Raw genomic sequence first — 24,877 nt, 5'->3', positions numbered from 1 at the left:
CCCAATTACTATTATTAAATTACTATTACATTTTAGCAAATTAATATTACTTTGATTGATAATTTCATAAATATTTTTTGTGTATTTCCGTGCGTTACTGTTTCCAGTTAATCCATGGACATCCTGCTGTACTTAAAGAGAACTTAAACTCTAAGTCAAATGTTGAAAGATCCTGAAGTGTGAAAAGGATAAAAGTACATTTGAAGGAAGCCCTGTGTTTGCAGGCACTGAAGCTTCCTCTAGTTTTGCTTGCAACTGTTTTCCCAGAAATGCAGCCATCGGCGAGAATAAGGCTTAGTTTAGCGCTCTGACTCTCCCTCTGTCCTGCTTTGGAAGGTTTTCTGAGCTGGCCGCCTGCCAGCCTGAGCTGAGATTCTGACTGAAAAGAAAAGTACATTAAAGTACTCAAGCAAACACAATCCCACTTTCTATGCAGATACTTACAGAAGCTGCACTTCAGCATGTTGTAGCTGATCAAAAAACTTGTTTTTTTCTTAAGATAAAAAATCTTTTTTTTTCCTTTTTACATAATATCTCAACAAATGAAAGGTTCAACTTTGTGCTGCACTTCTTTTGCTAAGTATTTTTTATTACATTCTCAAGTTTCTTTTAAATCCTTTAATTTGAAGTTTCAAGTAAAGTTTACTGAAAAAAAAAACATTTTTTTTAGCCAAATAATATTTCAAATATTAAATATTGTACTACAGCAACTCGTGTGGGAATATGCATCTTTATATGAATAACAAACAATATTTTTACTTTGCTTCGATGTTTGGCTTAATAATTAAAAATATTTTGACTCTTCAGTTCTCTTGTTGGAATTCAAATCAAAATTCACTTGCAAGCAGATTGAAACCCATTTTTTTTAGAGGGGAAGATCCCTTTATTTGTTCCGTATCAAAGTTTAATTGAGCTGCAGTACCTGCCAAAGCTGTGGAACGATCAAACCTCAGGCCAGATTAAACAGCTCAGTTTGAAAAAGCCCATAGTGACCAATTAAGACATGCTGGGTTTTTGTTTCGTCATATTTTTGGATCTGAAGAGGAGTTTTCCGTCCCATCAGCTCCACCCAGATTGTTTTTACTGCACCACAGGAAGTGGATCAGTCCAAAAGAAGAAACTAAAAAAGAAAGTGTGATTCAAAAAGATCCTAAAACAGATGTGGACATAGAAGTGTGTAAGACAGGCGTTTGTGGAGATTCTGTCAAAATTGATCAATTTCTGTGTTGGTTTAGTTTTACATGTCCATTATCCAAGTTTTAATTAACATTTTTAGAAATATGAAAGTAAACATGTGTTATTTATTTTTACTACAAATTTTTGGGGGGATTTCTTTATGTTTCATCACCCCCTATCACCCCAATAGGCTGTCAAAAGATCAGTTACTGCGAGTTCTTTGTCCTCAGGCCTGAATAACAACTTGTGTTGTACAGATTTTTCTTTTTTTTTTTTTGTGAAGCTCTATGAAAGTGTGTGCCTGTTATAAATCAGTCTCGACAAAACAAATATTGCCGCTACCAAACAGTAGCCCACAGCTTTCTGCAGCATGACGCATTCGGTGGAGTTCAAGTGACAGAAAAGTGGACGGACATGGAGCGGGGTGCTAAAACATACCAGCTATTTCTGTCAACTTACCCATTTAAGTAGGATGTTACTGTTAAATCAGCAGACCTTCTCAACTGGTGCCTTGAATTTACCTGCAGGGAGGGAGTCATGTTGCTGCCAGAAACAAGGCTTTAAGCAGCTGCCAGCAGTGAAGATAACTGCACTCCACAAACATAATGCTATTAAGAAGCTTAATGCTGGTGTTAGAGCATTCGGGATTATCATTCCATTAATTGGAACGGGTTCCTACCTGCTCCTTTTTTGCACACATTTTCCAAAGATTGGGGACAATTTACCTGGTTGTCACAGCTGACAGCGGAGTCATCTGTTTTCTGACTGACAAATCCTTCCACGCATAAGCCCATTTGGTTTGTTCCTAGCAGGAGGCCGTAATCCCGGTATTCTGAAGGCTGGAGAACAAATCGTGGCAACTTGTGTCAGACAAAGCATGAAAAAAACCTCAATTAGTCAGCTTAGTGAATATATTGCAATCCGAGCTTTGCTGAGGAGTGTCATTTACATGTTTTTTTTAAATTATTTTTTTATAGCTAAATACAGAAGCCGAAAACGGCGTGCCCAACTTTATTTTTCCTCTTCTCGTGATAATGAGATCCACTATCGCATTATCGCCAGAAAACATTGAATTTTCTCGTCATAATGAGATCTATTATCACATTGTCTCAATAAAACAATAGTTTTTTTCTCGTGATAATGAGATCCAACATTGAGTTATCATGAGAAAACACATTTTGTTTTTTTGTGATAACAAGATCCACAATTGCATTATCACGATACGACAAATTTCCTTTATCATGATAACGAGATTCACGATCTTGTTATCACGGGAAAATAAATTTAGTTTTCTCATGATAAATAGATAATGAAGAAGAAATTGTAGCGTCCTCCTCTCCCTTTCCCAAAATGAGACGCCAAGACTACCTGTTTTAATTGTCTTTATTTCATAGTTAACAACAAAAACAGCTGAAGAAAACACTCCACAAAAGTTGTTTTTTAGTTGATTTTAATTCTGTCTCATACACCAGCCTCCTTCCTTTATTTCCTTAACCCTCCATGAACAAACAGCTTGAGAGACAGAGCCCAGGGCCGACCAGCTACTTTGTTTGGTGCGTTCACTGAGCTCCAGACATTAGCAGAGCCAAACAGCTACTCAGCCCAATTCACTCTGCTACAATATTTCTTTTTCATTTTTTTACAATCTGCTGCAACACGAAACAGTTAAAAAAAAAAAGTGTAGATACAATTAAATCAACCAATTATAAATTGATAAACATTTTCTCTGATTAACTGTTTCGTTTTGATGGTAATCAATCCTTGTTCATGTTATCGAGATAGTGGATCCCCTTTTTTACAAGAAAACGGTCAAAAAAAGTAGGGTAGGCTGTTTTTGACTTCCGTGGTTAAAGATGTTGGAAACTTTTATTTTTAATTTTTTCAAGGCTGACTTCAGTGCTTTAGTTACATTTCCAAATATTTCCCCTGCAAACAAAATTCTCTTTCTCTGTGGTATATTTAGATAATTCAGACCTGAGCATTAATTATCCAAAGCTACACGATTATGTTTGTGAATGAAGAAAAAGATGCATAAAAGATAAGCCCCGGCACAGACAAAGCTGTCACACAAAGTAGGGAAATCTCAGCAGAGCAACAAATTAAAGGTTTGCGTGGGCCTGTTTTTGTAAGAAGAGGCTTTATGTGCAGCAGCTACCTGTTTCTGCAGGATGCACACTTCCTCAATCAGTGTCTTGAATCACGCCTTACTCTGTGCATGTTAGCATCTCCAAATAACCCTTTGCTACTGTCTGGCAAGCTAAAAATAAGTGCTGCAATAGTGTGCAACAGATTCAGAACGTTATTTTGGCACAGAACAAGGAGTAATTATGTTGCTTGTTTGTGCTCTTGTCATAAACAGACCAATAATGTGACCGCATGTTGCTATTTGTGGACACAAAGGCTTACAGTTGTTGTGTTCTGTGACTTATTGCATTGCAAATGTAACACTGCAGTCAGGATGAAGGGCACATGTCTCATACTTGGTTGAAGGAGAACAAACAGTTTTAGCAAAAATGTGTGAGAACAACATAAACTATTAAAGCTAAAAGCATAAAAAACAAGGAAACACAGACTGGAAAAATGTCATGTTTGCAGCTCAGTAAATAATGTAGAGCTCCTTAAATTTACATCTAAAAAGGTAAATAGTTTTATTAAAAAAAAAACCCTGATAGTTACGTCCTTAGGGATTTTTTCTTTTAGAAAATATATAAATCATTTTTGTCAAACTGCGTGTTTTAGCTAAATATCTAAGCAAAGTAAAATTGAGGCTTACATTAAGCATGAATTAATTTCTCCATCACTATCCAGACATATTAGAGCAGGAAGACCACGCTCGTATCTATGTCAAGTCAGTATACTTCATATTGCATGATTATATTCCTCAGCAGACATTCTATCAACCTGAGAAAGAAACCAAAAGAAAATTATTTAGGAAGTCATTAGTGAAAGGTTGGTGATTTTTTTTTTTAAGTTAATTCAATCTCAAACTCTCAATGTGCCTTCCTCCTGAGCTTTGGTTACCATGGTGACTTTCCAGCTGAAATCAAAACCGCTTCTGTGACACAAAAAAAAAACTCTAGCTTCAAGCTCAGAATACCTTCACTGTTTTTTTTTAAATTCTACTTCAAACTAAACCCCTCAGTTGTTGTTTTTTTTTTTTTAACTTATTTTGCTCTTCCAGTGAGTAAAACAAGAGTTTATTGCTCCAACGATGATCTGAGAATGAAGGAAATCTGAGAATTTTTCTTACCTGATTGTCAGCTCATTTGTAAATGAAATAATTTATATTTACTACATTAATAGTAATTTTTACATGCATTATTTACATTGCATATTATACTTTTTTTGATTTTTTTATTATTATTTTTAACCTGCTTATTTATTTTTTTTTTCTTTTTTGAAATTGCATTTCTTAGTATTACTTTATTCAAATTTTAGTTAATCAAGAGAACATTAAAAATTTTGTTTAAAAAGCTTGTAGACTTACTGATGTATATATGGATATGTGTGTTTTCACACTAAAAAAAATGGTCAATTTTGACCCAAACACATAAATGTGTGTATGTGTCTTTTTAGGCATCTCTATTTTTGTTTTATTTCTACTGTAATATGCGCAATCTCAACGCTTGTTTTTCTTTATTATAGTTTTGTTAATTGCCTGTATTTCTACATTTTAAGGCAAAACAAATTGTAAATGTGATCTAGAAGTCCGTGGAAGTCTTCGTCGTTTTCCTCGTCTGAGGTGGAATCACACAGATCTGAAATTGGTCGCCCTTTTTGTTGTACCTGTAATGTTAGATTGGGGTTGTGAGGGGCTTTAAGCTAGTGTAAACAAAGAGATGATGGGAAATCAGTGAAGGCTTACGTCCTGCTAACTATTTTGGAAGCAAATTTCTGATGAACTTTTGCCGCTCTGCAGAAAGTATGTCCTAGAAAAAGGCATAATTAAAAGGCAATAGATCAAAAGATGATTGGAGTTTGACACAAACAGAACTGTCAAAGCAGTTCTGACTTTTTTCTGTCTTTTCTTTTTCTGCAAACGGCAACATTAACGTTTTCGCTGGTTGTCTTCCGTGTCCTCAGGCCACAGACCCCGACGCAGGAGCTAACGGACAAGTGTACTACCGCATCATCAGTCACCCCAACTTGTTTGTGATCACTTCCAATGGAAGCATTTACACAAAAGTGCCGCTAGACAGGGAGTCCAGAAGCCAGTACGACCTGGTGGTGGAAGCCTCAGATGGCGCGGTGGACCCTCGACGGACAACCCTGGTCGTCTCCGTCCAGGTTTTAGATATCGACGACAACAGTCCAGTCTTCTCCAAGCAAACCTATGTGGTGAATGTACCTGAGAACACCCCAGTGGGAACTGTGGTGCTCAATTTAAGTGTGAGTTTGAAATTTCTTTATTAATATTTAGAAGCTATGCTGTAATTTCTCTTTAGTACAATAAATGTAAACCACATCCAAAAAGCAACATAAACTGACAGAAACTTTACAATCTTCCACACACAGCAGACAGACAACCTCTCCTGCCATGGCAAATATCTGGGCACTTTTCAACAGAATAAGACTTTAAGCTGTTTTTCTCACGTCATATCCAAGCTTTGAAGGAGAATCCATCTTTCGTGACAAGCATTAATATTAAAGGGGAAATCTGCCTTCAGCTTCAGCACTGTCAAATATCAGTGCACATGTTTTCACTGAACGGAGCGAAGGTGCAGGGTCGCTCTGTGCATGAAGAGCAAACATGAGCAGAGGGGCGAGTAATTGCTGACAAACTAAGAGTGACATCTCCCAGATTGGGATATAGCAAGACGTCTGAAGAGGGGGCGGGGGGTTCGTCGGTGAGAGGTTCTGTAAATAGTTCCGTTTAAATGTTGGCTTTTTAACCTTTTTTAAGTTCTGCTAGGTGCTTAATATACACCGGATGTCTATAAACGCGTTTGTTCTGTCACACTCACATAGATGGGCACGTTTGATTTGTTGGGTTTATCTGGTTGACTTATTATGCGATACATCAAAGCAGCTGACAAAACTCGTAGCTGTTGGCATATTGATGCAGTGTTGGGAAATGAATTTTCTTTTATAGTGTGTTTTTTTTTTTTTTTTTTCCAAAAATGAAAACAATATTCAGTTAGTAATCACATTGGTGGTTCATTGTCTAAAAAGATTATTTCAAGACAGATGCCTCCATGTATTTGTAGTATATTGGTATTTTTGTGCAGTACCTGTAAAATTAAACATTAATCAGTTGAAGTAATATTTGATGTTTTAATAACTTTCTGTTAGATTTGTTCTATTTTCTCTGCAACATAAAAAAAGCTTCTCAAATTCCTTCTTTCATATCAGTTCTTTAGTTTGACTTTCTTGCTACGATGCTCTTTCAAGCCATGTTGCTTTTATCTTTGCTTGGATCAATTCTGGGAGAAGAATTTTCTTAGCATGTTGATTGCGCAAGAAATTTAAAGAAAAAAAAACAGCCCCCTGGTCTTTAAGATGAAAGGAAAATAGAGTAATTGTGGTTTCATCCAGTACGTTGTTAAAGGGACGTCTAAATGCTCAGATATTGTAACCCAGTGTGATATGGCGACATGTTGCTGTTCTGATTGAATTACGGTTCCTTCCTTTTCTCAGAGTTCTGCCCACGTTATGTCTTTTTTGGTCTTTTATTTTTTTCTGATTTTGATCTCCTCTTAATCTAATATTGTATCCCATTGGCCTTTGAAAATGATTTATCTTTTGAGATTTGTGATTTAATTCAACAAAGTTAATCCTTCCTTAGCGGATTAATTTAATTAAAACTCGATAAATGATTTATGAAAGACACCCCTTCAGCATAAAAATGCTCCTTTCAAAGAGAAGCTTGGCTGCAGTTACTAGGGCTGTGTATTGGCAAGAGTCTAACGATGTAATACAATTGCGATTATTGCGATATATCGAGACATTTAGTCCTGCGATTGATTCTCGTTGCGTTCAATCTCAATGTCAAAATTTAAAATCGATACGAGTATCGCCAATTGAAGTATCGCCAATTGAAGTATCGCCAAACGAAGTATCGCGATATATCGCCAAATTGATCTTTCCCTACACCCCTTGTAGTTACAGTCCTTGTTTTTTTTTTTAGAAAATGCTTCCCCCTTCTGCATATTTAATGTGTTGATCTGTTTCCTTTTCTCCTCTCTGTTACCCAGGCAGTGGATGCAGACCTCTTCTCCAATGTCACATACCGCATCAAGACAGAATCTGCCAGACAGCTGTTTTCTCTGAACTCTATCACAGGGGAGCTTGCTGTTCTGCAGACTCTGGACTTTGAGGGCCTGGCAGCTATGGGCATGGGAGCGTCTTATACTTTCCAGGTGGAAGCCGTTGACCAAGGAGGGGTAATGCCCCCAGGTCAAGCTACAGTGACAATCCAAATCAAGGTAAGAGCCCCTAGACAGCCAGTTCGCCATTAGTCAGCACCGCGTTCTCCTTTTATCTCTCCTTGTCCCGCCATACGCAGCAGGGAAGAGTGCATACTTTTACAGCGGTGAAGTGGTGCTGTATTACAAAAGGCAGGCGAAGACGGATTACAATGATTCTTTGTGATATGTCGTTTAATGCAGCAGGAGTCTCCATTATCATTATAAAACACATTTAGCTTCCTGACCTGCCCCCCCTTGCTGCATCACCTTTCAAAGAAAAGTGATGGATAGATTCTCCCGTCTGCCATGTCAGACCTGAATAACTAATTACCTTTGTGACAGCAATTATTTAACAGGTTTTACAAGGGCTTGTGTTGCCTTTTCTAGCCTTCTCAGAGACGAGCAGCTGAGCTAACAAAAGAGCTGTGCGGTTATACTGTTCATGTGTTAATGGATGTGTATTTCCACTCATCCTAATCCTTTTAAATCCATATACATCTGTCTCTGCTTATGACTCAGTTCACACTTCAATTAAGCTGTCAGTGTTACATGGAAAAAGCAGCGGGGCTCATTCAAGCAGGTCATGCAGCCTTTATAGTGGTTGCTTTTTCCTCTGATAAGGACAAACTTTGTTGCATTTTGTGTGCCGTCACCCACCAACCGTGTTTGATAGGATAAGGAATTGCACAGCCACTCACATTAAACTAGTGTCTGCCATTCCAAATGACTCTGAATGAGCCTAATGGATTCCCAGCAGCTTGTAGGGTACAAGTTAGAGAGCCGATTCCTCTGATTCCATTTCCCTTTTCATATAACACCTCCAGACTGTCATTTGTGGTTTACATTTCACTTTTATTATTTTGTTGTTGTATCTTTTATTGTATACCCTGGCTGTGATATTATAGTGATAGGCTTCTCTCGCTGTTTCAAATAAGTCCCTCAAACTTCTGTCTCTTATACTTTTTCCCCTCATCTGAATTGTTTGTCTTCGGTGTGTGCTGGAGCTATTTTGTTCGTGCACATGTGGCACATGCATATTTTAAGCAAACACAAGTTTGTCGATGCATGAGTCTTGTCACAGTTCCCATGTGAACACTTGTATCACAAGGAACAGGCTTTGTTGTTCAAAGCAAACGCGGGGATCATAGATTTTCGACGAGAAAAACAGATAATCTGTGCGTAGATCAAAGTGCGGCTGGCCTCCACCACGGAGTTTACAGAGAACACACTGTTGCCTATGGCTCAGCCGAATCAGTGGAAAGCAAAAAGAAAATGACACTCCTGCATATAATCTGTTGAACTATCTTTTTCTTGAGGAAAAGGCTGACTTGATTTACATTTTTACATAAAGCAAGAGCATCATAGTCACTGAGGGACTTTTTTTGTTTGTTTTTTACATGTCTATTGTGTGAATATGTGCTCTATTTTACAGTGTCGAGGTGTGTAAAAGTATTTAAACTATTATTCATTAGTGATGTCCTGATCGTTTGATTTTTATTAATCTACCAACACCAAGTCCTGATCCGATATTTTTGAATCATATTTTAAAAATGAACCAATTTAATGAAAAGATTCATGTTTTTCCCTATTTTTATTTCATTAACATTTTATCATTTATATCATTAAACACAGCACTTCTGTGAAATAACTGGAACAATCAAGTAAAAATAGTTCAACTATTAACTAGAAGAATTAACAATTGGCCCATCTAGTTTAGCTTTAATATCTTCAGAACTAATTAATAATTTAACAAAATGGGATTCATAGCTTTATTCATTTTTTTTTAATGTTGTATCATAATGTAATAAACATTAATGACTGGCTGATATTATTCGAACCCTTTATTTGTTGATATTTTTTTTTTTAAGATTGCAGGATTTTTTTTTTAATCCCTTAAGACTTTAACCTTTTAAGGCATCACATTTTGGGTTTTATTACCACAGTTGTTAATTTTCCTAACTTTTAGTTTTCTGTCATAGAAAAAAAACGGAATATCAAAGAGCAGCTCAGGGTTGAATCACGACGCTATCTCTTAGCACAGTTAGCAGCTGTTGTCTAGTTTAACTTTAAAAAAACAAAAACTCAAAGTTTTTTCTGTTGATTGGGATTCACAATTATTTATACATTTTAATGTCAATTTAGAAACTATGATTTTAAAAATGCTTGTTTGAAAGAGAAGTTTTTGTATTACATATTTTTCTCATGATCTAATCCTAATTTATTGCAGTGCTGATGTGTTCATGTTCACAAAAGCCATTGAAAATTATAAATATATATGTATTTACTGAAGTAAATAAGTAAATTAATAGATAAATAGTTGTTTTTAATGAAAAAATAATGTTTTTGGTGTTCTAGACCTTTCAAATTGATACAGATCTTGGTAATCTAGTAAGACGTAAACAAACCTCCTCGATTAATAATCAAAAGCAAAATGTTTTTTGTGATTTTGCATTTATAATGAATTTTAATATATTCAAGTGTAGAAATGTAAGAGGTTCAAAAAGAGTTCAAAAATCCTAGTTTAATGTGTAAATGAGTGTAAATATACACTCATATATGAATACTAAATTGTTTCTGGTCATGTATTCACACAGAAAAGGCTCCATTGTATTCCACCTCCATACCAGGTTGTCCAAATTTTCTACACCTAAATTCTGGACACATCTATTCCTTGAATTACATGAATTATCATAATTTTCTGTGCCCGCTGGTTGTGTGGCAGAGTCTTTTTTTAGAATGCTGTCAAGGTTTATTCAAAAAGGTTGGTTTATTTGCTACAATGTGCATTTTAAAAAGCTGAGCCTTTGTGGAGGCAAAATTATTAAGCAGCAGAAAAACAGATCTCTATAAACGTCGGGACAAAATATTAAAATGCAAATAGGCTTTCAGATATACGGAGATGCCGTTTTTTTGTGCATATTCAAGCAGACAGAGGGCTGGGGTTGCAGGAAAAACTTGATGTTTAAAGAACTATTGTGTCTGTCATCTTCACTGCAGCCCTTCACCCATGGTCCATTCAAACCCATATGCTTCTATGACATGCTTCATTTACAGTAAGAGGACATTATTAAGATTCCAGCGGCAAACCCTGGAATGCCACTCCTAGTTCTGTCATATTATAAAATGAGTGGTTTCTTAGCAATATCAAACTATTCACAGTTCAAAGACTATTTTTTGAACTTTCAGTAAAAAAAAGTGTTTTTTTTAATAATGTTGCCTTTACAATTTAATTTTTCCACATAAATGTTGGTGTTTTATCATCAAATATAGGATATTAAATAAAATATACTGCAAAGTTTGACTAAAGTAATATATTGACACTAATTTATATTTAAAAATTACAGTTGGCAAAACTCCATTTTTAATTTTACAGTAATATTTTGAGATTTATTATGTGACTCAATGAAATTTGGACCCAGTTAAAGGTTAAAATGAATATAGGAAAGAAATCTTTATAAAGTTTAGGTGTGACATTAATTGTAGATATATGGTCATAGTTACAGCATATTTTAATGGTGCCCGCTGTTGTTGCAGCTGAGCTTTCACTATGTCAGAATGTCAGCACAGTGATAGACTCAGCTTTGATGGGTCAGTGTGCCGATAGATCCATTCATCCCATTAAAGTTGGCCAAACTAGCAGGGGAATGAGGCAGGTTTATGCTCAACTCCCTCAAAAACAATTTCAGTTTCAGAGTTTATCAATAGTATCTTGTTGGTCAAACCATAAAACATCAGTTACTGCATTCACATATTGCCAACACAACATAGCTCAGCTCTTGACTTGGCCCTTATCCATCCTTAGGGTATAAATCTGACTCGCAGTGCTAGTTTGTAGCTCTCCCAATTTTTTTTTTTTTTTTTTTTTTTTTTTTTTTAGCTTTTCTTAAAAAAAAGGAAAAAAGAGAGAGAGAAAATCAATCCAGTTCTTTTCATTTTCATCTTCTAAAAATATATGTGGGCAGCCTAAATTCTGCAAATTCCAGCATCCTGGGAAGGCAGTAAATTTTACGAGTTTGTCATATAATCAGACTTGAAAGCAAAAAAGAAATTAAGCAAGAGTATTCAGGACTGGGTCAAAATGTGTTGATGTAATGTTTGGACTTCCTGCATAAAAAAAAAAAATGTTTTTCAGATTCAATATCAGGGGGGGAAAGTATATTGTAATCAATTACACGTATCATAAAATTAAGGGAAACCTTTTTTTTTTAATAAGTATTTTTTAAATAAAGTGACAATGAATTAAAAAACAAAATATTAAAAAAAATAATGTTTTAAAAAAAATTGTATGACAAAGATGAGAAATTGTGGACTAAAAAAAGCTACAAAACTAATGCCATAGAAGCAATTTAATATCTCTGTCTTTACATTCATATAATTCATTCCTGAGCTAAACATACATGATTTAATACAACTCAGTCACAAAGAGAAAACAATAAAAGGATGTTGGAAAAAAAGAAGTTAGTAGTCCATACCTGTGGCAAGTTATGTTTTTTTAACCCTTTAACACTCGAGGCGTCCTAATGACACTTAAACACAAAATCAACATACTGTAACGTTCCGACCGTTTCAATCGCACTGCTTTTCTTCTTCAGAATTTGCTGGAATTACGTTGATTGTGTCAACGGTTGAAAAGTTACGGTAAATTAAAGAACATAAACACTGGAGCTCCAGTGTTAAAGGGTCAAAGAAATGACTGCAATGCACAATTCTGCCTCTAGGGGAAGCAAAGGAAACGCAAGACCGGCATAAGAAGAGATTGAGAAATAAAAATAATAAACAATGTAATAATAAGTGGCTCGGCTTCGAGGTTGTTTGAGGCATTTTTTTTAAACTGAGGAAAAAAAAAATCACATATTGACATTTGGTTAAGGTCTCTTCCCTACCCAAAACGTCCAAAAGTGACGAGGAGTGGTCCTCAACTAAACGTCAATATGTGACGACTTGGGAGTGAGAATGTGTTGTACATTTACATTTGGTAAATGTTAATGTGGTTGTCATTTCAGGACATGAATGATTTCTCACCCATCTTCAGTCAGGACCTGTACAAAGGCATGGTGGCGCCAAATGCCGAGAAAGGAACTGTCATCACCACTGTTTTTGCTGAAGACCAAGACCCACCAGTGAGTGTGAACCAAAATATTAGTTCCATTACCAACAAAGTTAGTGAAAGAAATGTTAAAAATAGCTGCATTTGAGGATCCAGATGCTTTTTGAAGTATTCCAAACACCGCATTTCAGCCGTCCCATGGCATAAACGTGTTACTGTGTTTATAATCTTAATTATAAGGTGTCTTAATATGATTATTTTCCCCATGTGGATAAATTCTCTGCCAATAGTCTTTTCGTATTGTTTATTTTCTGCAATATTTTAGCAGACTAAATCAAAGTGGTGCAGCTCAGAAAATATGTTGAAGCTGAGTTGGTGCATTTTCTTTTTTTGCAGCTATTTACTTTTTAATTGTATTTACTGGTTATCTTTACCCTTTTTAATCTTTTTATCACTCAAAAAAAGCCAAACATTTGTTCGATAGCCTTCAGTTCTGCTCCTTTGTTTGAGGGAGGTCCTGCATGACTGGACTTACAGCTCATTATTAGCAGCCCCCCTGCTGGTGGGCTCTCAATGAGTTTGGCTGGATAATCTTGTTTTCCCTCTGTTGCACAAGAACACTGAGGGATACGGATGCTTGTCAGTTCTAGCTGTAGGAGGTAGAACATCTCTACCATGCCACGTTGAAAGTTGTTTCTTTTTACTTTGTCTCTGGGCTCCAGATCCTCACTTTTTGTTGCAACTTTATATTGCTCTCTGTAATACAGTCTAAGTGGTTTTTTATGACTGTTTTCTATTAAATGTTGTCTTTCAAATAGTAAATATTGCAGTTTTATACAGCCCGGATAAAAAGTGATGGATGTAAAAAGCACAAAAGATGGTTTGAGAATACTTTGAGTTTGACAGGTTAAACTATAATAGAAAAGTTCAGTAAACTTGTCTTGTCTGAACTCCAGGAGTCCAGGTAGGTAAACTTCTCTCATTTTAAAAGAAAAGTTGTTATATCTAAGGCTTTGAAGCAAATTGAACAAAGGAAAGAAATGGGAAGGGAGAGGGAAAAGAACAAAGGAAATGTCTGTAGTAAAAGGTAAAGAGAAAACAACAATACAAATAACATATGCAGTGCAAAACCAATGATCTATGCAAATGACATCATAAAATAGATTGTATCTCTTAAACCGGCCAGTGTTTAATTGTCCTGTAAATAGGAGGTCAAAGACTTTTATGGACTGCACAGCTGTCACAGACTCCCCTTGTTTGCAGAAGACACATGCTGTAAAGAACACACACACGCGCGTCTTTCTGTCGCACAGGAAAACAAACAAAATGACCTCTAAATCAATGTCGACAATCCAAGAACGTCTAACTTCAAACTTTTATTACAAAGTTAAAAATATCTAGCAGTCATTTTTGCAAAAAATGTGCTTTAGAATACGTACCTGAAAAGGAGATTACAACAAAGACTAAATCCCAATTATTGCTATACCCCTCTGGCTTCTTCTATCTCTCCAAATGAAGGGATATTTGGTGCTTTAGCTGTGTCCAAAATCGTTTGGGACTTAGGGCTGTGTATTGCTCCGCCGGTTGGGTGATCGTATCGCGCTGTCCCACGTGGGTGTGCTCCGAAACACAGAAGTTTAAATGTAAATCTCTTTCATTTTCAATTTTTGCAATTTATTTATTTGTCCGGAATACTGCACATTAAAAGAAATGAGCCAGAATCAGAATATTTTTTTATCTTTTGTCGATGGAAATATGTTAAAATTGTCAAAAACAAAATTTAAAAAAATCAATAAAAATTATTTACAGTAAAAATACAATAACACAATCAATTACAATACCTACTGGTAAAAAAATACATTAAAATAGTCATGTAAGGGATGACTCTTTGTTTTAGCATGACTTTTTAAAGTTCTAAAACCAATGTTGTTGTGGTGTATATTCCGAGTGCTAGCAGCTACAAGCTAATGTAGATGACCGGCGACATTTGATGACATCATCGAGTGGTAGCAATGTTTGAAGACATTGGTTGTGTCCGAATCTACTAATTCCAAAATCCAGCACACTCGAAATTTCCCAGAAGTCTTTGCAGAAAAACTAGCGTGCATCGATGCTCACTAGAATTGCGAATAATGACCATGATGCATTGCGGTCAAACAATTTGAAACAAAAAAACATGTTTACATGTAATATTTGAAAAAAACCATCCACATTTTCACCATCAGAACACAGTGGAGTCATAAATAAATGTCGTGAAATGTTCGTATATATTCGATTTTCACTTTGTGAAATCGATGAGGTCATAGCCTATCCGGTGTTTAGAAAAATGAAAGAAAAGTAGTGAGCATCATGTCCGAATTATCTTTAAAATCCAGGGCACTATATAGTCCCACACTGTATAGTTTTTTAGTAGTTAGGGGGGTATTCGGACTCAACCACTATTTTTTTCCAAATCTCTCCATTTGGAGGGCTAAATGTGGGGGTAGGGGAACAATTCTGATCCAGCCAAAGACAAATGTTCTTTTGCATAATATCTAAGCAGCATTTAAGTCCCAACACATTTGATTTCTTTATCACAATTTTTTTGCAGGCAACATGAGTTCAAGTGATTCCCAAAAGTTCTATCAGACTTTCATCACTTAGAAAAAATAAATATTAATAATTAATCAATTTATAAAATTACCATCATGCCTGTTTGTCTAACATATTCAGTTTTGCTCCACTATGACTCATTACAAAACATTAACCTCTTTTTTTTTTTTTACTTGTGTTTCTTTTTCTTCCTTATTTTCAACGTTAATAATTAAATACTCAGTTGTGGTCGATATAAAATATTTAGTTGATGTATCACAGCGGAGACGGCAGCACAGTAGAACATTTTTTAACAAAGACGGGGTAAAATGGTGACGCATCCACACGAAATCCTAGCAGATTATTCACCTGTTTTTGCAGACGTACTCACATATTAATAAACATGTCTGAGTCACCATCTGAAATCCTCTGTTCAGACCTTGTGGGAAATTTCATATTTTGTCTCTAAAAAGATGTGTAGTGTATAATTGTGATATTCTATTACTAATCTCAACTTATCTTTTAGATTTTTTGTCCTTACTTTCTTACATTCCACTGTAGAGTTTGTACTTGTGACAGCTGTTGTTGGTCTTGATTTGAAATTCTTTTCCATTTGAAAACAACTGACGAAAATGTTTAGATTTTTAAAATCCAATCCCTTAAGGAAATATACAGTTTTTCAGGCTCCTCATGTACATTTTTCTCCACCTTCTCCTGAGGCAGGCACTCATGGTCCAGATTGAAGTGTACTTGTGTCTCTGAGTGGTAAAATGCCACTAGCATCATAAGCTAATAAAGGCTAACGTATTAAACAAACAATCCCGAGTGGACCGTTGATTGCAAATACATTATTTTATTTATTTATGACGACCAAAGGTAGTAAACCAACGAGCCATGCTAAAGCTAACACAATAACAACCAACCGTTACAGAATCAAAGATGGGCTTTAATACTGGAGCTGCGCGATGATGTAAAACTTCTGAAATGATGTGGGACTTACACCAGATGATCAATCACAAAATTCAACTTTACTGCCTTGATTCAACCTTTAATGGGAAGCCCACAGACAGTTTTCAACTATGATTTTAGGAATTTAATACATTTTTTTGTAATTGGTCAAAAATGTGGTGAGGACCAACAGACAGCACTTTTAAAGCCCAATTTGTAGAGATCAACAGAGAAAAGAAATGATTTGGTGTTTGGTTACCCTTTAAATAAGAATTGACAAAACCAATTCACAAAAACCAAAGTTTTCAACGACACAATTGAAAGTCAAGCTTTTTGAAGGATGTTTTTGGTTAAATATGGGTGATTTTTATAGCGACTGACATAACTGTGTTTTTCAGGAGCCTTTGGTTTGTTATTGAGATTGTTGTGAGTGTGGAAGCAAACCAAATGAAGGTGTGACCTTTAGCAGCATTCCCCGAATGGAGTCTGTGGGACTATCTTTGTCAGAGCACCTTTAGCGTTAAGCCGTGGCTCGGGTTTGTCGAAATGTCACTCATGGGAAAAATGTCCTTGAATGTTTTCTTCTCGCGAAAAGATGTGTGTAAAATAATTAACTACAAGTCAAAGTATAACGGTGAGTTCCCGCAGTATTGTTCGCTGACAATGTAACAAGTAAACAAATGATTTCATCCCTTTAAAGACACACAGAGAAAGTGATGCCTCAGCTGTTTCATCATCTACATTGTTTATAGTTCTTGGCTCGCCCCCACATTTGATTTGGTGAGCTCTTGGGACTGCATCAATTATTGGACGTCTTTATTAACTAAAAGATGCCCTTTCTTGTACACTGCAATGAAACTGCAACGATTTCAGGAAAGCTTGACATCACATCAGTCAAAGCAGCAACACGAGTAATGGATGTTTGACCTACTTGCTGTTTTCTCTGAATGCTCTAGAGTTGATCACATCTCCTATCTTGTTCGGTTTAGTAGCATTTATCAAATATTGAGGTCTAAAAAAATGGTTTATGTGATGCAATGTCTTAACTCATAAATAAGAGGTTGTATTTTATTTTTCCACATGACTGTTTCTCCAGCATCAAGTTTTTACCCCTGCCTCTAGGAACTGAGTGAGTCCATGCAAGAGTGCAAAGCTTTAGGGAGGTTATGAGAGAAAAAAATAAAAAATCAATCTTTAGTTCAAGCCCAGAGGGATGGAAAAAGTGGAAAAAGATGAGCTGTAATGATGATTACTAATCAGGACCCTGGACTGATCTTAATCAGAGGGTCATGTTAAAGTCCACTCTGTCACTAATGAATGTGAGTACTTTCAACCAAAGGGACCTTAAAAATTGAAAAGGAATTGGCTTCATTGAAACACAGTTTAAGAATTTCTGATAAAAGCTGACTGAAGGCCAAGACAAAATAAAAATAATATAATTATTTTAAATCATTTCCTTGAGTTAAAAAAATGACTAAAAGTTTTAGGGTTTTGTCTCTGAAACATATAACATTCCCGTTTTTAAAGATTAATGTTTAAGTTACATCAACATTGTTTTCTGCTTTTTTGCAGTTTCATTCCATGGTGTTCAGTAGATAGTACTTTGGATTGACGTGTTTCGTGATTTCTCGTCTTTCCTGCAGGGCACTCCGGCAAGTTTTGTCCGCTATAGAGTTGACCTGGAAAGGTCGCCGTACAGCGGAAGCATCTTTGATGTGGAAGAGGTGACTGGGAGAGTAATAACCAAGGTCAATCTCAATGAAGAGCCCAGTGTCACCTTTAAGGTGAGTGGTTAGGATTAGAGTGAGGTTAATGATATTCTGCTTTTGATCAAAATGCCAGCTTGTCTTTTCAGGGATGTCGGTTCACTTTTCGGATGAGTAAAGGGTTAAGCAGTTCAAATGTTGAAACACAAAAATGGATTAAAGTCCTTCTATGTATGATTAGACATGAAAAATAGCAAAAATAGAAAATGAGTTTTCCATTGTACCTCCAGTGATGCTAAGAAATGTTTAGTTCTTCAAAGTGACTTGTTTTTAGCTAATAAAAGGGAATACATTTTTTTCCGATTCAGTAATAAAAAAGAAAATGTGAAAAGAATCCAAAAAAAGATGGAAATTTTACTGAAGTCAGTAGTGTCCAAAGTTGGATTCTGACACGGGTTGTTCTTTATTTTGATGTTCAATGGCAATTTCTAAAATATTAGTTATGAGCTGGTTGGACACTTTTCATGTACCTTCCTAACACTTAAATATTTATCGCACTTTTTCAGTTTTACTGCGCACATCTTTTTCCATATTTGTCCCTAACAAATAGAGATGGACCTGGTTGCAGGCAAGATGGCGCCCAAACACAACGTAAAACTCATCATTAGTCGGAAGCAGAAATGTTGGAACTGCAGCCAGAAGCTGAATTTACATATTTATACTAACCATAACCCTTACCCTGACCGTAATCCGGTTCTGGTGTTTTTCTAGGGGACGAGTGTGAACTTCGTCGATTACTTCCCACTAATGATGCTCTGGTGCCACATTGGGGACATGTTGTTGTCTGCGGCCAGGTCCTCTTGAACAAATAACTGAAGACAGCTTAGAAAAGTAGCTAACAAAAATGCTACGTTCCCACCAAATGTGATTCATGTGTCAAATCTGTCAATTCTCGCAGGCCGCCTCTATTTGAACGTACCGTAAATTTGCTAGTTAACCTCAGGCTCCCACGGCAAGCAGCTTTGATGCGACCGCCGGAGTCTTTACGTAACTTTAAAAATGTGAGAGGAACTCCCACATGATACGATAATGTCCAACCTCTGTGATCTAGCCCCTCCAGGACTCCCAATCAATTTCTTGGGTTCAAATTTTGGCCAGTTACCCCATCTGAGTCTTAGCACTTTTTGGGAAGTTGGTGCTATATTTGACCTAAACTGGAGATCATTCGAGCATCCGGTACATTTTTCAAAATAAAACCTATTTTCCGCTGAACTTGCCGTTTTCACTTTGTAGTAAACATTACGTCATTTCCAGTTACACGGGGTTACAAAGGTGTGTAGTAGAGCGTCATATTGATCATTTGAGCCCATGGACAATCTCTAATCGTAGAGATCAAGAAGTACCTCATCCGTTCATTTTTTCGAGTAATTTATATAAATCCTAACGTAAATTAGCTTCATTCTGCAAATATATATTTTTAACTGCTTCTAGTTTATATAAAGTAGGTTTGTAAGTTTCTGAAACTCAAGAAAGACTCAGTCTTTTATGGAGTTGCTGAACATCTATTTACATATAGAGTGTTTAAGTTAGATCCTATCACTTGCCACAGTCAAACATTTTTTTTTGACAACTTATATACTTCATACTGACCTCTTGTTATCACACAACCCCGGTACGTTAGTACCACTTGTAGACAGGCATAAGTAACAAAGTGTCTGACAGAAAACACCATATTGTTGATAGTTTTATATAATTATAATCTTTGTGCATCTACCTTTTTAATTCTTCTCTCCCTTCATCGTTACCCCGTTTCTGAGAATCCCTGCAGTTTTCATCCCTCTCTGCTGCTCTCTCTTTTGTAGCCTTTCTCTGACTTCCTCCAGCTTTCTCTCAAAGATTATGAATGTAGATCAATACATTCATAGTAGCTTTGTTGAAGCTTTGCAGGCTGCTTGCCAGATACTATTTTTTGCCGTCTGCCTTTATTAGGATGCCGAACATGTCTACAAAAAAGAAGCTGCCAGGAACCCCATAATAGAGATTACAGTACACAATATGTGTAGAGTGCTGTAATATGGTTTTGGGATGTTTGAATTTTGTGTGCAGCTGACATGGTCTGTTATCCCTCCCCAGCTTTTTGTCATAGCCTTTGATGATGGGGAGCCGGTGAAGACTAACAGCAGTTTGGTTGAGATCACCGTCCTTCAGCCATCTCGCATTCCGATCTTCACCGAGGAAGAGTACACGTAAGTGAAGTGAAAACGACAGGATCCAATTCCACATTTGAGCGCTAAAAGTAGTCCGGCGGCGTGCAACACGAGATAAGTTGTGCGTTAAATGTGTCTTTTGCAAATGGATTAGGCATAAGTGCAGGGACTATGGAAGGAAATAAGTATCCCCCCCGATTTATGCATATTTAATTCTTGATTTGTGCATAACTTAGGATTTGTGTGTGCTTAATTTTTAAATCTGTTACTCATGTAAGACATAATGTGCATAAGTACAAAAATTACAAAATTAGAAAAATACAATTTACACTTGCACAAAATAAAATTACAACATCTTGAAACTAATTACACACGCAAATCTTTAAAATTACATAAATTGCTTGTTGCGCACACACAAAACCTCTTCACATCTCCAAAATTCATCTGTGAGGGATGCGTTTAAAGACTTCTAGAATGCTGGGTCATCAGTTTTCTTATCAGTGTTATTATTAGTTACTAGTGTTAATAAAGTTGGGTTGCATTCAAGTATACTGTAAGTTCTTCATCACCTCCCCCTCCTCCTCCGCACATCCCCACCAACCCTCCACTGTGAAATCCTCTGGGGCTCAACAGTCTGCGGCCTCAAAAATGTTGGGGAACGCTGGCTCAAACTCTACAGTTAGTGATTTGGGAGACTCTAAAAGGTACTTCTGAAAAAGCAAACACCACACCTTGTCACCATCTCGCAGTGCATCCCCCAGTAACCATCTTGATCAACAGTTTATGACTTGGTAAATTACATATTCCGCTTTAAACAGCTGTGAAGTCACTCTGCTTTATGCATCGATTAGTTTTATTACACTGATGGCTATCAGTGTGTTATTCTGCTCCCGTCAGCAAAGCTATTATGAGTCTGTCTCTGCAATGCTCCTTTATTAGTGTGCGACTCATCTGAATTCATGTATGTCTGCATCTCTGAGTTTTAAAGTTGATAATAATCATGAATAACCGTGACACACATTTGTTAGTACCTCAGAAAATTACACTCCTAGTTTATTCATAATCCTCTTGACAAGATTAACCCTTTAAGCAAAAGAGTTTTGATTCAGAATGAGCTAAATGAATCCACATCAGTCTGGCACGACGCTTCTCCTGTGACACAGCGGTAATGGCAGCTTTGTCTGTGCTGATGACTGCTCTTTGGAATGAAATCAAGTTTCTCTATCATTCAAAATAAAAGCAAATTATTCAAGTGACTGCTTACACGCTCTCCCGTAAGCCTGCAACCTCACACCTCCAACCTAACACTACTAATGAAACAAAAACGGCGAGCAATATTGGGCTATTCAGCTGTACAGTTTGGACCCAGCTCAGAGGAGAAAAACATGGATCTATTTGTCTCCAAGTGGAGCGGAGCAGGGAGCTTGTATTCCGATAACCGTAGCACTTAAGTCACTGATACAAGATTTTTCATTGCTGCATTTTTTTCATCTGCTCCTGATTCAGTGATTTTAGTCAAGAAATGCAATCTCAAGCTTAATTTTCTTCACATCTTCAATCAAGAGAAAAAAAAATTCCACAAAAACATGTTAAAAACACCAAAAAACATGATTTAATTTAATATACAGTGACCATTCAAAATTTTTCTGAACTTTTTATTTATCACTTTGCTTTAGATGAGCCTTGTAGGAAAGAGGAATAAATCGAAGAAGAAAATTACATTTTGAAAATGAAAACTAACTTATTTATAAAGTTTTATGATGGGTAACCCCTCATCATTTGTTGTCTTACTTTGGCATTCATGGTTGAGAAACCTTTAATACTTTTGCTTGGTGTTTACACTCCATGGCAGAAAAACTGGTCACAAGTTAATGTGACCAGTTTCAGTGAAGTAGACATATTTTTATGTTTACACGTCCCCAATGGGAAGCAGTTCCATCCATCCATCCATCCATCTTCCTCCGCTTCATCCGAAAGGTGAAAAGAGGTGAAAAGGTGATGACTTATGGTATTTTATCCGCTGTTATTCCTTGGTATCTTATTGCCAGTTAGTCAATGATAAAGGGTAAACAATTACTATCAAATCAATAGCGGAAGTATTAAACTTCCCAATACATACTTTATTGAACTGCAAATACAACACCTGGGAATGTGCTAATAAAACGGTGCCCAGAAACAACAATGAACAGAAATAGTTTTGTCAACAAAAATGACTTTACAACAGCATTAGAGCCTGACCATCTGAAGCAAAACACTATGACCTTAAAGTATTGTTGCTGAAGGTGGTTCTGTAATCTACTCAGTCAAGTTTTGTTTCAGAGTGGTTCAGAATGATTCTTAGTTTCAGCTAAAGTTAAGGCTTTGAAAGGGTACCTGGAGCAGTCTTGTACTTTTCCCCAACTTTTTTCAAACTGTTCATCTTGTTATGGGGCAGAAGCCATGGTCCCTGTGACATCACAGAACTCAAAGTCTCACACCGTTCTCAATCCTTGAAATATTTATGTTTTTTTTTTTTTTGATGTACCACAAAAATTGTGGCCAAATCTGGAGTTAGAGTGCAGCTGCTCAAAGCTAAACCCAAATCAAATTTACCTCATATGATGTTAGATCTAATAATTGAACTGGTTGTGACTTTTTATACTGAACTCTACAAGTTGCCAGCTTAAATGACTCACTTTGCCATTGTAAATTTCCGCAGACGAGGTGATTTAATGTGCCTTGAAGCTCAAGTCAAATGATTTCTCTCATTTACCACTGTTACCCATTCAGAAAGCAATGCCAGTTTATCAGTCTTAACTACTATTTGACTTTCAGATGAAATTAAGTACACATATAAATGTGATAACTACTCAATAGTTCTAATTTAGAACCTTTAACGACACCATTTCCACCGACCCATGCTAGTTGTTACTCTGACAAATCTGATCGCACACAGTTGCTGCTCTGCTCTACACCATGAGGCATGAAGGCATAAGCCAGGTGCTCAAGTTCCTCCAGCTGGAGGGAGCCTCTGTACAGAGGGTCTCCAAGCCCTGTTCTGTGATGATCTGAACGTTGTCCCGTTCGCTAGAAATGTTCTGAACACAAATCACAAACTGTCTTTTTCAGAGCACTTAGTTGCAGCGGCGGTCAGGTGAGTTGAGCCTACAGCCCCACAGCAAGCTGTTAAGACAACTCTGCAGGGTTTTGGCTGACGTAATGATTTGTTGTCCAGCCTTATGGTTGCACCCCCTCCATCTGTCATGGTTAAATAAGCGGCTCCCAATCAATTTGGGCTAAAACAAAGGTCCCCTACAATTACTGCTATAACAGCACATTGCAGACTGCTTTTTTTCAGGCTGAGCGATGTTTGGGCTTTACTGGTGTTCTCATACTCCACTGTGTTTTTTTTTTTTTTACATACTGCATGAATAAGTGTAAAATAATAGTGGTGAGAACTGATGATGATGTTAGACCTTGTAAAGCTAAAAATGTCTGTGATAATAGAAACATAGGTAACACTTTAAATGAGGTGCTGCAAAACACTCAATATAATGTTGACAAAGATAGTTAATACATTTGTTAAGCTTGTGAGCAGTTTATTAATGTGCTCTTTGAGACAATGGTCTCACTTTAAATGATAGTGAATCCTACTAAGTATGTTAATAAACCTTATTTGGCTTATTGTGCTAATAAATGTCTTACTAACTCCCCATTATTTAATAATGTTTATTATCGTGTTAATAAAGCTTGTCAAGGAATCTTATTAGTATTATTGTTCTTGTAAAACTGCTAATAAGATAACAGTGATCATTTAAAATGTTGAAATAAACGTCTTGTAAAAGTCTTAAATATTGAAACCAAAGGTCTATTTTTGTTAAAACAAATGAAACAAACAGAAAAACAGTTTTGATTAGAAAAAAGTCAGTCATGGAATCTAAAGTATGTATCAGTTTCTGAAAACTTTTTTCATTTGTGAAGAATTCTAATTGTGGACATGTACAACAAATACTAGCTAATAGAAGCGCCTCCTGCAGCTTTGACAGGAAATAGAACAATAGAAGAGAAGAATGGATACTGTTAGTTACAGTGCAGACAGTATAACAGGACAGAGGATGAGGTGGCAAAGAGAATGGATGTGGATGCAAACGTTCAACAATAGTTGGAGGTTGGAATTGAAGCAATGGAAAAGATGGAGATTGATGTGAAAGTTTTGAAAGGAGACAGTTATTGCCTTAACGGGTCAAAAACGGGCAAATCTGTACAGGGCATGAAAGTTTAGTATCGTAGACACGCCAGTGATTCAGATGAGCAAAAATATCCATGCACATTTTTTTCTATGGGTATGTTACAGCATTAGATTGTTGAAACCACTTGCACAACACCTATGTTGTACACATGATGTATAGATTTTTCATTTTTCTAATTTTTATTTTTTATTTTTGTTCAATTGAATTTTTTTTATTGAAGTTTAATTTTAACTTTGTTATTTAGGGTTTAATTTGGACATTGGAGGTGGGGGGCATACGAAAAAATGTTCATTTTTGGGGTTACTGCAAGTAGATTTGGTAATTTAAAAACTATTTTCAAGCATTCTTCTCTCCAAGTTTTTTTTTTAGATTTGGTCTCAATACATGCAAATATTATCAGAAACGACATGTTTTAGTTTTTGTTTGTGTCCAAAGTTCAAAGATATTTTGTTTTTATAAATAGTTCTCAATGAGAAAATGTTTTGATGCGATATATGTGAGAGTATATTTCCGCTTTGAAGTACTATATACAGAGGTGGGGACTCGAGTCACATGACTTGGACTCGAGTCAGACTCGAGTCATGAA

The 24,877-nt window shown here is 36.3% G+C and overlaps 1 protein-coding gene across 2 annotated transcripts in view; it reads left to right on the top strand.

The window, feature by feature from the left end:
• The window catches only part of pcdh15a (protocadherin-related 15a), a 249,589-nt gene that overhangs the window by 170,091 nt on the left and 54,621 nt on the right, over nucleotides 1–24,877 (top strand). For both annotated transcript variants that reach the window (XM_024296795.2, XM_036215572.1), the window contains 5 exons: nucleotides 5,260–5,565; nucleotides 7,371–7,601; nucleotides 12,587–12,703; nucleotides 17,793–17,933; nucleotides 19,989–20,101. In XM_024296795.2, coding sequence (XP_024152563.1) covers nucleotides 5,260–5,565; nucleotides 7,371–7,601; nucleotides 12,587–12,703; nucleotides 17,793–17,933; nucleotides 19,989–20,101 — 908 coding nt within the window. The remainder of the gene's footprint in view (nucleotides 1–5,259; nucleotides 5,566–7,370; nucleotides 7,602–12,586; nucleotides 12,704–17,792; nucleotides 17,934–19,988; nucleotides 20,102–24,877) is intronic.

The sequence above is a fragment of the Oryzias melastigma genome, linkage group LG15, assembly GCF_002922805.2.
Source record: "Oryzias melastigma strain HK-1 linkage group LG15, ASM292280v2, whole genome shotgun sequence".
Classification (NCBI taxonomy): Eukaryota; Metazoa; Chordata; class Actinopteri; order Beloniformes; family Adrianichthyidae; genus Oryzias; species Oryzias melastigma.
Note: the sequence above shows the minus strand (reverse complement) of the source record. Positions and strands in the feature narration are given on the sequence as shown.